The following is a 12,429-nucleotide window of genomic DNA, read 5'->3' as shown; positions in this document are numbered from 1 at the left end:
CTTACAAGACTGAGCTTTTGAGCTGTGGCTTCTGAGGATCTGCCAAGCAGCTAGTGCACTATGGGTGGGACCTGCTAGATGACGGAGGACAGGCAGGAGTGTGAGTACAGTGAGAACTAGACTCCCTACCAACTCAACAGATTTCCTGGATCCCAGGTAGTTAACTCACTCTTCCTTTAACAGGCTCCCAAGGTATTCAGTGCCTCTCCCTGGTGGATATTAAGGCTGTCTTGCTCTTGATGTACCATTGCTTGCCTCCTTGCTTCCTCCGGCTCTCCTGACCTTGACCCCCCCTCACTCCACCCCATTGCAGGGGAGGTTTGTGGAGGAATGGTTTTCAGTTGATCCAGGGACCTGTTTTTAATCTCCAAAAGCTAGATGGGTTTCTTTAGTTTTCCAGTCAACTTCTCGGATCACTGGTACATGTTCCTCAGCGATTCACTAAGAGGATATTTCAAGCTTTATCCCCTGCCCACCGTTAGTTTCTTCCAAGCACCTCACTCTTCCCTTCCTTAGGGTGAATTTTCTATTAATCTCCTTCCTCTCAGAGGCTGGGGCCCAAGTTTGTTTCTTCTTTTTCTTTGAATATTCTTTTCTCTCCAGAAGCGTGAGTGGCTCCAGTTGTAAATCAGATTCAGGTGGGCATGAGTGTTGTACATCCAATTCTTACTCAGACCTGCAGACTTTCTGTTTAAAAAAAAAAAAAAAAGTGATTTGATTTGGTTTTCCATTTTGTTTTTGTGACCAAAAGTGACACACACTGTAAAGCATGAGCATTTTATACATATCATAGGTGCCTTAGGGAAATATCAGCAAAACTGTGACATTTCAACAATAACACGGAAACATTTTAGATGGGATTCTGTGTCCCATTCACAATATGGGACTTGTATCCCATTTCCTGTATTTTTTTCCAAAATGAACTAATGTTTATATTCGTATTTTATGCTCGGTTTTTGATATAAATTAATAGAGGCTATCCTTTATGTTATAATCCACTACCTCAGCCTCACAAGTTGCCAGGGAAATTGTCCTCCCTCTCACCTCTGGCAGTGCTTGTCATTTCTTTTACCATTTCCTTTTACTTGTGTCTCCATCAACTATTGCCTGGGCTGTTGTATTTTAGGAATGTTTATGTTGCAGGTAATAGAAAAGCATGACTAACACAAAAGACGAAACTTTATTTTTCTCAAATAAGCAGAGATTGTATGTTTGTAGTTTTGCAAAAAAAAAAAAAAAAGGTTAATCCAAACTTCTCTGGCCTTTTCTGTGTGTTTCTTAAATGCTGGTGATCCCTGGCTCTTTGTATCTAAAAGTGAGGCACTGCATGGCTGACTGCGAGAGAGTTCTCAGAGCTCTGGGCCTCATGGGGAAGTAAAGGACCGGTACCATTATGTCATTTTTTTCTAGCAGAAAACAAAAGCCTTCCTGAAGCTCCTTGCCAACTTTTTGCCCAAAGTCTCATTGGACAGAATGTGTTACATCCTGTGCCAGCTGCAAGGGAAGCTAGGGACATGAACTTTTCAGCTTCTTTTGGAGAGAGAACAAAACCTCAAATCTTATTAAACATTCTTTATGTTTTTCTCCCCACTTCAGGTCTGGGTCATTTCTACGTGGGCAGTGACAAGACAGCAGGTGACAGAAAATGGACCGGAGAGTAATTGCATGTGGTGTTTCTCCCTTGTTACCCTTCCATTTTCTCCCCACCCCATGCTATTGGTGGTTCCCACAAACCTAACCCTGGTTTCATGAAGGGTCTTCATTCTATTACCTGAGGAACCTGTGGGTGGTACCTGTGGTAACATGAGCAGGTGTCTCGAAATCTGGCTTTTTTTTCAGAGACGTAGATGAACCTTACTTCAAATCTTTGTATATCCAGAGACTCTGTTACTATCTATATACACCTTTGTCTTCCCCTTCAGGAAAAATTGAAAGTATGGAAGGAAATTACGGAGAGCTTCTTAACCTCTGTGTCCTTAAGCTGACCGTTAACAGGAAATGTTTTAACAAATTCAGATTATGTGAGTCAGAAGTGCTTTCTGTTCCATAGATGAGAATGAAAGAGAGAAATCCTCATCAGAAGCACTAGAATAAGAGTAAAAAGAAAATTTGTACCCTTCCATTTTTCCCTCCCTCCAGCTCATTCTATTCCGTTTCTACGAAATTAACTTTTTTTTTTGTTTTTAATTCCACAGACAAGTGATTTCAGAACAGTATTTTTCTTTCTCTTTCTGGTTTATCTCACATACCACAGTGCCCTCTAGATTCATCTATGTCGTTGTCAATAGCAGGGTTTTCTTTCTTTTTATGGTTGAACAATATAATTTATCTATTGAGGATGTATATGTATATATACATCTCATATGTTCTTTGTTCATTCATCTGTTGACGGCTGTTTAGGTGGTTTCTCTATCTTGGCTAATGTGAATAATGCTGCCCTGAACATGAGTGAACAGGTACCTCTTTGAAATACTCTTTGTTTCCTTTGCATACATACCGACAAGTGGATTACTGGATCCTATGTTAGTTCGATTTTTAACTTTTTGAGGAACTTCTGTACTGTTTTCCATAATGGCTGTGCCATTTTATATTCCCACCAATAGTGTGTGAGGGTTCTCATCTTCACCAACATTTGCTCTCTGTCTTTTTGATAATAGTTATCCTAAGAGTGTGAGGTGATATGTCATCGTGGTTTTGATTTACATCTACCTGGTGATTAGTGATGTTGAGCACCTTTTCGTTTATCTATTGGCCATCTGTATGTTGTCTTTGAGGAAAATGTCTATTCAGGTCCTCTGCCTATTTTTTAATTGTTGTCTTTGCTTTTTTGCAGTTGAGGTATATGAGTTCTTTCTATATTTTGGACATTATCCTCTTATCAGATTTTCTACCATTCTGTAGGTTACCTTCTCAAGATATTCTGAGGATTGGGCAGCCTGGGTGGCTCAGTGGTTTAGTGCTGCCTTCAGCCCAGGGCGTGATCCTGGAGACCCCGGATCGAGTCCCACGTTGGGCTCCCTGCATGGAGCCTTCCTCTCCCTCTGCCTATGTCTCTGCCTCTCTCTCTGTGTCTCTCATGAATAAATAAGTAAAATCTTTAAAAAAAAAGATATTCTGAGGATCTAATGTACAGCATAGTAACATAGTAATATGTTGTATAGTTGAAAGTTGTGAGAGTAGGTCTTAAGCATTGTTATCACAGACACACAAAGTTAACTATGTTACCTATGTGGGGTGATGGATGTGTTAATTATCTTGATCTTGGTAACCATTCTACAGTTTATATGTATGTCAAATCATATTGTACACTTTAAATATATACAGTTATATTCAATTATTTCTCAGTAAATTAAAAAAAAGAGAGAATAGGCCATTCTCTGGGACCTACTGAGGGGAGATAAAAGATGATTGGAGAGCTATTTAGGATGAAGAAATGTCCTTGATGGCTGTAGCACAGTTATATTGGCAAGAAGCTCAGCCTTTTCACACCCTCTTGCCATGCTTCTTGCCCCCTTAAATCCTGCCACCAGTGTTCCCACTTTAAAATCTTGCCTTGAGTGATGGCGATTACCTTCAGTTACTTGGACCTAAGCTAGTCACCACTTCCGCTGCCTGAGAGATGAGGGGAAGAGAGATACTTGATTATACAGCAAGTGGGGGAGAAAATATGTGTTCCTAACATCCAAAGTGGGATCTTTGTGAACACGTTTCCATAGGAACACTGTTGGTAGTAATGGTTAAGGTTTACAGTCTAGTTAATAGAGAAATGTCTATGTAGGATGGAGTTGCAGGAAAATGTCCTTAAAATTTCTTTCCACCAATGACCTATCACTGAACTTTGGGCCCATGATTCATCTATATGTTGGACTGTTTCTCCTATGCTAATTTTACCTAGTTCTGTCACAAATATTTCAAAAAGTACTCTTAAACAGTTTTGGGGGAGAAATTTTATGTCATTAGCTATAGAAGAATTTTTGCTAGGCTATGAAGTTTGCAAATTTCTTTTTAAAATCGTTGCTTCGATATAGTTGGCAAATTTATTTTACAATGGGTGCTCAGAAGTCTAAGTATAGAATGTTTTTCTGAAAGGTTGGTTGGAATATCTTAAAACGATGATGGCTAGTAATAAAAGAAGTTAATAATTCCCTCAGGCAAGTCATAGGTCCTAGTATGTATCTAATAGGAACAGATAGGATGGACTAGATTATGATACAACAAACTATTCAACAATCTCAGTGTCTTTTTTTAAAAAAATTTTTATTTATTCATGAGAGATGCAGAGAGAGAGAGGCAGAGATGTAGGCAGAGGGGGTAGCAGGTTTCCTGTGGGGTGCTTGATGGGGGACTCGATCCCAGGACTGCAGGATCACACTCTGAGCCGAAGACAGAGTCTCAACCACTGAGCCACCCAGGTGTCCCAATCTCAGTGTCTTAAAACAACATAAATTTATTGCCCACTCACACTGGATGTCATGGATGGATCATGGCTCTGCTTCATGTTGTCTTCACTCTGGGATCTCGGCACATGCAGCTGGCCCTATCTGGGTTGTGGCTTATCTCATGGAGGGGAAGAAAGAAGGAGATGATGAATGACAAATTAGCTGTTAAAGCTTCCACCCACATTAAGTTAAAGCAAGACACATAGCCATTCCTGATTTCAGCAAGACAGAGATGTATTATAATTCTCCCACAGGAAGGGACAGTGACTATTTTGAACATAATAGAACCTACTGTACTAATATTGTGACTTTAATCGCAGGTGCATATGGAAACTGCAGTGACCAGACCAGTCCTTTCTCCAACCCACATCAATGCTACAGCTTCTGAAACATTCACAGTACTTCAGCAAAGGATGAGAATAGTTGAGGAACAGACCAGTTCTCTGAGGGACGATCTAATAATGTTGGACTTTGGTGAAAAAAGGTAACAAATGGAAAATGAACTAGATCTTTGTAGGTTGAAAAATTCTGCCTCACTGGTTATTAATAAAGGAGTGACAGTGCAGATGGTTTGGCAGATGAAATATAGGCTTTTATAAAAGAATTAAGGAAAAACAGTTGCCATTTGAACAGTAATTAGAAAATATTTGCAAAATAGTTGTCATCCCATAATAGAGCTATTATTACCACTATTCCCCTAAACAGCTATTTAAAGTGTGCTAATTAAATTAGATGCACAAACTTTGATATCCTGTTCACCTTCAAAACTTGATTGAAAATAAACATGGAAATTTTTGTATAATTAGAAAAAATTTGGTTCTTATTTTTTAAATCAAAAATAGATTTTTAAAAAAATTTTTATTTATCTATGATAGTCACACACAGAGAGAGAGAGAGAGAGGCAGAGACACAGGCAGAGGGAGAAGCAGGCTCCATGCACCGGGAGCCCGACGTGGGATTCGATCCCGGGTCTCCAGGATCACGCCCTGGGCCAAAGGCAGGCGCTAAACTGCTGCGCCACCCAGGGATCCCTCAAAAATAGATTTTGATAGTAAGGTGAACATTTAAACTTGATTCATGCCATTAATATGGTCTTCATTTTCTTTCCCCAGACTTGTGAATTAAAAGAAAGATTTTAAGTGTTTTTTAAAAAAATCGTAATTTAGAATGAGATACTCAGAAAAAAAAAAGGTACCTCATTGGCTAAAGAAGTTTTGCCATTAAAGGTTGGATTATTAATGACCTGAGGAATCTGGGTGCTTAAGCAGCCAATATCTAATTTACTGGTATGATTTTCTTTAAGATTACATCTATATATTTACCTAGTGTCTCTCATGAAAACCTAAAATTATTATAGTTGGCATTATGGCACCCATAGAATGAATAATTTTCCAGTAGTTAAAGATGAAATTTGTATAGTTGTTGAGTATGCTAGAATAAATTAGGAATGTTTATTATGACCTTGTTTAAAATTTTTCTAAAAAAAAAAAAAAAAAATTTTTCTAAAAATACGTGAATATATTTCCTCCATGCTAACTTTAATTGTTAGCTTATAGTTATAGATTTAGCATTTAACATGTTTTATCTATCACATAAAAGTTCACAAAAAATTCAGATTAAAAGAAACAACCATTATAAAGCCAGTGGTCTTTATCCATCCAACATTAGTCTCATCCTCTCTACCTAATGGTCCTTTCTGTATTAAAATTTGGGGAAGCTAACAGATGCTTGTTAACTAAGGAATCTAATTTTTATTCTTTTTTTTTTTTAAGATTTTTTATTTATTTATTCGGGGGTGGGGGCAGAGAGAGAGAAGCAGGCTCCATGCAGGGATCCTGTCGTGGGACTCGATCCCGGGTCTCCAGGATCACACCCCAGGCTGCAGGGGGCTCTAAACCGCTGCGCCACGGGGGCTGCCCCTAATTTTTATTCTTGGTAGAAATGTTACATTGACCTGATGATTGCGTTGCATAATATTGTTAAATTGAGATCTTTGTCCAGAGGCCTACTGGAAACCCCAAAATGCTTAGAAGAGTCTGTGAACATCATTAGTCCTAGCGAGAAGGAAGTCATTTGTTCAGAAAAAACAGATATTCTATGGAAGAACTGTGAGTTTCTGATAAATCGAATGTGCCATCTGGAAAGCCTCATCCAGTCTTTGAAGATGAACATCTTTCGTTTGCAAACTGAAAAGGATTTAAATCCACAGAAAACAGGTACAGAGAGAAGAGAATCATCAGAAATTTGGTCCTCTATGGGTGCTTAATGAGCTTATGATTCTTTTCCTTTCCTGACCTTTCAACTGCTCCGTGACCCTCCTGTGCTGTTGAGTAGCTTTTCTGAAGGATCGACTGAATGCAATACAGGAGGAGCATTCGAAGGACCTGAAGCTATTACATCTTGAAGTGATGAATTTGCGCCAGCAACTGAGAGATGTAAAAGAGGATGAAGACAAGGCACAAGAAGAAGTGCAAAGGTTGACTGCCACCCTGGAGATTGCCTCAGAGACAAAGGTTTGAATCCAGAATTCTGAAATACAGATTCACTGTTATCTGTTAGCTGGAGGAGGCAACAGACCCCCAAAATTGACTTTTTAAAAAAGGTTATGTGATGTGAGGATTTTTGACATTTCATAGTTACCTACATTGATGATCTAAACTATTGAATACTTTCAGTATCAGAGCCCTTACCTGGTACACATGGAAGTGAGAGTCCAAAAATATGAGGTAGGGTCTCTGCTCTTCTAAGAGCTTATATGCTAGCTGAGAGAACAAGTAATAGCATGAAAAAGTAAATAGAGAAAAAAATAAGGCATAGGAAATGTTAAAGGACGGTGTAGGACAGTAAGTGAATATTGATGTGTGTTTCGTGTTCAGGTAGGTTTGAGAGGGTGGGTATGCCCTATCTAGGGTAGATTCGGGTAGAATTCCAGAAAGAGATATTATGGGAGCTGAACTTTTAGAAGATAAAGTAGAGAGGTGAGGACATTTCAGTGGGTACCCACAGAGGCTGGAAAGAGTATAGAGTAGGGTAGTCAACTGACAATTTGGTCTTCCATGAGCCAGGCAGTATAATAGATGGTCAACACGTTATTTGGTTTAATATTTGAAAAACCTTGGGATACCTGAGGGGCTTAGTGGTTGAGCGTCTGCATTTGGCTCAGGGTATGATCCCGGGGTTCTGGGATCAAGTCCCACATCGGGCTCCCTGCAAGGAGCCTACTTCTCCCTCTGCCTATGTCTCTGCTTCTCTATGTTTCTTATGAATAAATAAATGAAAAATCTTTAAAACAAATTTTGAAAAACCTCATGAAAGGATATTATTGTCCCTGTTTTAGTAATAAGAGCATTAGGCCCCAGAGAGAACTCATTTCTCTAAGATCACACTTCCCTGTCTTCTTCCTCTTTTTCGGGTTTGAACTTAGGTCTTTTCACTGGTGTAGTTAGGGGAAATGCATAAACTAGCCTGACAGGAGTGAGGAATTTTGAGGAGGCAAATAAATTGGAAATTAGCTAGGGATCTCATTATAGAGTATTTTAAAGTCAAGAATAATCAGTAGTTGGGCTTTATCTTACAGGGGGTGACTATTATTTTTGATAAAGCTGAGCAATATTCTATTGTATACATCTACATCTTCCTTATCCATTCATCCACTGGTGGACTTGTGGGCTCTTTCCATACTTAGGCTATTGTGGACATTGGTGCTATAAACATTGGGGTAGAGGTGCACCTTCAGATCACTATTTTTGTATCCTTTGGGTAAAAACTAATAGTGTTATTGCTAGGATGTAGGGTAGCTCTATTTTTAACTTATTGAGGAACCTCCACACTGTTTTCCAGAGTGGCTGTACCAGCTTGCATTCCCATCAGCAGCGCAAGAGGGTTCCCCTTTCTCCACATCCTTGCCAACATCTGTTGTTTCCTGACTTGTTAATTTTAGCCATTCTGACTGGTGTGAGATGATATCTCATTGTGGTTTTGATTTGTATTTTCCCTTTTGCTGAGTGATGTGGAACATCCCTTTTCTGTGTGTCTCCTGGCCATTTGATGTCTTCTTTTGAGAAATGCCTGTTCATGTCTTCTGCGTGTTTCTTGACTGGATTATTTGTTTTTTGGGGGTGTTGAGTTTGATAAGTTCTTTATAGATTTTTGATACTAGACATTTCAAATTTCTTCTTCCAGTCAGTAGGTTGTCTTTTGGTTTTGTCTACTGTTTCCTTTGTGGCGCAAAAGCATTTTATCTTGATGAAGTCCCAATAATTCATAAATCTTTAAAAAAATTAAAAATAAAAGGAAAATAATAGAACTCATGGATCAAAGTAATAAAAAACTTTCTTTTTTTTAAATTTTTTTTATTTATTTATGATAGTCACACAGAGAGAGAGAGAGGCAGAGACACAGGCAGAGGGAGAAGCAGGCTCCATGCACCGGGAGCCCGACGTGGGATTCGATCCTGGGTCTCCAGGATCGCGCCCTGGGCCAAAGGCAGGCGCTAAACCGCTGCGCCACCCAGGGATCCCAAAAAACTTTCTTTTTAAAATATCTAACTTTAATAATTACTTCAGACTCACAATAGGAAGTATTTGTAACCATATCCAGAATAGCATTTATAGGTTGATAGAAAAAAGTCTAGATTTGAACCGATGTGCCTATAGTCAGTTTCTTTCTTCATTACAGATTATTTAGAACCTTTTCCCCTTCTACTTTTAGAAGAATGCAGCCATTATTGAAGAGGAATTGAAGACCACAAAACGTAAAATGAACCTGAGAATTCAAGAGGTAAGATAAAAAAAGATGCTGGAGGCTGGAGGGGGCGTTGGAATTGCTGAGAAGTTAAGAAAGTAGAAAGAATGAAAAACTTTGAAGAAAAATATATTACTGTGTAGTAGGAAGATTTTTAAAATAATGTCATGTGAAATTCAAGTGAAAGTAGCTGCCCTTATTTGACATTAAGAGTTCTTTTGCCGCAATACAGCCATACAACCAGAAATAAAGTAAGTTTGTTAGCCAGGAAGGAAATTTGTTACCACAAAATTCATATACTAGAGCTAAGTGAACACTTTCATAAAAAGACCTTTTAAACTAAAGTTGTGTTTAAAACAAAAAGCTTTTAATAAGCCTGCTCATCTAATTTTACCTTGAAACCTCTATTTTAGCCTAACTTTTAGTAGATAACAGATTGGGAATTGTGAAGTAGGTGGCTGCTAAAAGTTGCTGGACTAAAAGTTGGCAGCTGAACACAGTGGAAGAGTCAGGAGAATTAGTAATCCTAACACACCCTGGCCTAAAAACCTCAATATTCCCTAACAGAATAATCATTGATATTAATCCAAGTCAAAAGGATCCAAATTATATTTAAAATATTCTACTATATAAAACAAAGAAATAGGTATAGTTTTTAAGAAAATTCTTTTTTTTTTAAATTTTTATTTATTTATGATAGAGAGAGAGAGAGAGGCAGAGACATAGGCAGAGGGAGAAGCAGGCTCCATGCACTGGGAGCCCGACATGGGATTCGATCCCGGGTCTCCAGGATCGTGCCCTGGGCCAAAGGCAGGCACCAAACCGCTGCGCCACCCAGGGATCCCAGTTTTTAAGAAAATTCTTTTTTTTTTTTTTTTTAATTTTTTTTTAAAATTTATTTATGATAGTCACAGAGAGAGAGAGAGAGAGGCAGAGACACAGGCAGAGGGAGAAGCAGGCTCCATGCACCGGGAGCCCGACGTGGGATTCGATCCCGGGTCTCCAGGATCGCGCCCTGGGCCAAAGGCAGGCACCAAACCGCTGTGCCACCCAGGGATCCCTTAAGAAAATTCTTATGAAAAATTACTTTTTAAGTTATGATTTTTAGTGCTGAAGTTGTTAAATTTAGGTGTCTGGTAAATTGTGTTATGTACTTGATTTGCCAGTAACTAGTGATAGAAGCATGATTTTTTTCATAGTTAGAATGTATTACATTTAGCCTATTTTTTGAGTTTTAGATATTTTAGTAGTATTTTTTTAGAGAAGTTTTACAGTTACAGAAAAACTGCACAGAAAACAGTTCTCATAACGTGTTATCCCCATCTCTAGTTTCCCCTATTATTAACATCTCGCATTAGTGTCATACATTTGTTACATTTGATGAACTAGTATTGATAAATCATAGTTAGCTAAAGTCCACAGTTAATATTAAAATTCATCCTTTGTTCATTATAATATCTTACAGAACAGTATCACTGCCCTAAAAATGCTCTGTGCTCCATATACCCATCCCTTCCCCCTTCTCTTCCGGAGCCCCTGCAACCACTGATCTTCTCATTGTCTATAGTTTTGTTATAGTTGGAGTGTGGGAGCGTGTGGTTGTTTTGGACTGGCTTCTTTCACTTAGCATATGCATTCAAGGTGCCTCCAAGTCTTGTCATGGTATGATAACTCATTTTATTGCTAAACAATATTCTATTGTATGGGTATACTACAGTTTGTTTATCCATTCATCTACTGAAGAACATCTTGGTTGCTTCTAAGTTTTGGCAATTGTGAATAAAGCTGCTATAAACATTCATATGCAGGTTTTTGTGTGGACATGTTATCTACTCATTTGGATAAATACTTAGAGTTCAATTTCTGGACCATATGGTAAGCTTTTGTTTACCTTTGTAAGAAACTGCCAACCTGTCTTAAAAATTGGCCGTACCATTTGGCATTTCACACCAACATTGAATGAGTTCCTGTTGCTCCGCATTCTCATCAGCAGGTTGTCTTGTCAGTGTTTTGAATTTTTGCCATTTTAATATGTGTTAGTAGTATCTTGTTTTAATTATTCCCTAATGATGTATGATGATGAGTATCTTTATGTGCTTATTTGCCATCTGTAGATCTTACTTGGTGAGGTGTCTGTCAGATTGTATGCTTCTTTTTGTAATTAAGTTGTTTGTTTTCTTATGTTGAGTTTTAAAAGTTCTTTGTGTATTTTGGATACTAATCAAATCATGTGTTTTGCAGCTTTTTTCCCTATTCTGTAGCTTACATTTTGCAGAGCAGAAGCTTTTAGTTTTAACGAAGTTCAGTTGACTAATTTTTTCTTCCAGGGATTGTACTTTTGGTGTTATAAGTGATCATCAAACCTAAGGTCACCAAGATTTTTCTCTTGTGTTATTTTTAGAAGCCTTACAGTTTTTGCATTTTACATTTAGATAAATGATACATTTTGAATTAATGATGTGAGAGCTATATCTTGTTTTTTTTTTGTGTATGTCTGTGTGTATGTCCACTTGTTCCAGCCCCTTTGTTTAAAAGACTATCAGTGATTACCATTTATCATTATTCTTTTTTTTTTTAATTTTTATTTATTTATGATAGTCACACAGAGAGAGAGAGAGAGAGGCAGAGACATAGGCAGAGGGAGAAGCAGGCTCCATGCACCGGGAGCCCGACGTGGGACTTGATCCCAGGTCTCCAGGATCGCGCCCTGGGCCAAAGGCAGGCGCTAAACCGCTGTACCACCCAGGGATCCCTCATTATTCTTTATTAGGAAATTCTTAATTCTGAGTGCTGTGATAAGATTTTGAATTTTTATCGAATCCTCTCAAGGACCCCTAGAAGGACTGTCTTGTCAAAATACATTTTTGGTATTCAAGCAGGAAGGATGTATTAGTTTGCTAGAGCTGCAGTAACAAACCACCACAGACTGGGTGCCTTAACCAACAGAAATTTCTTATATTTCCGGAGATTTGAAGTCCAAGATGGAGATGTCAACAGGCTTTTTTCTCCTGAGGCTTCTCCCTGACTTGCAGATGGCTGCCTTCTTACTGTGTCCTCACGTGGTCTTTTTGGTGCATGCACATCCCTGGTATCTTTGTGTGTCTCAGTTTCCTTCTCTTAAAAGACACCATTCAGGTTGGATTAGGGCCCACCCTAACAGCATTATTATAGCTTATCACCTCTTTAAAGGTCCTATCTCTAAATACGGTCACATTTTGAGATACTGGGAGTAGAGCCTCAACATAAT

At 38.5% G+C, this 12,429-nt stretch overlaps 1 protein-coding gene across 13 annotated transcripts in view; it reads left to right on the top strand.

The window, feature by feature from the left end:
* Positions 1-12,429, top strand: part of CCDC150 (coiled-coil domain containing 150) — a 79,140-nt gene that overhangs the window by 4,113 nt on the left and 62,598 nt on the right. For 8 of the 13 annotated variants that reach the window (XM_077885691.1, XM_077885694.1, XM_077885697.1 and 5 more), the window contains exons 2-5: positions 4,760-4,923; positions 6,429-6,655; positions 6,774-6,952; positions 9,150-9,218. In XM_077885691.1, the coding sequence (XP_077741817.1) occupies positions 4,766-4,923; positions 6,429-6,655; positions 6,774-6,952; positions 9,150-9,218 (633 nt within the window). In that variant the 5' untranslated portion in view covers positions 4,760-4,765. Of the gene's footprint in view, positions 1-4,759; positions 4,924-6,428; positions 6,656-6,773; positions 6,953-9,116; positions 9,219-12,429 lie in introns of those variants that run through there. The other 5 variants (XM_077885690.1, XM_077885695.1, XM_077885700.1 and 2 more) reach the window with 3 other exon arrangements.

This window comes from Canis aureus, chromosome 36 (genome assembly GCF_053574225.1).
Source record: "Canis aureus isolate CA01 chromosome 36, VMU_Caureus_v.1.0, whole genome shotgun sequence".
Lineage (NCBI taxonomy): Eukaryota > Metazoa > Chordata > Mammalia > Carnivora > Canidae > Canis > Canis aureus.
This window is presented reverse-complemented; position numbering and strand designations above follow the sequence as displayed.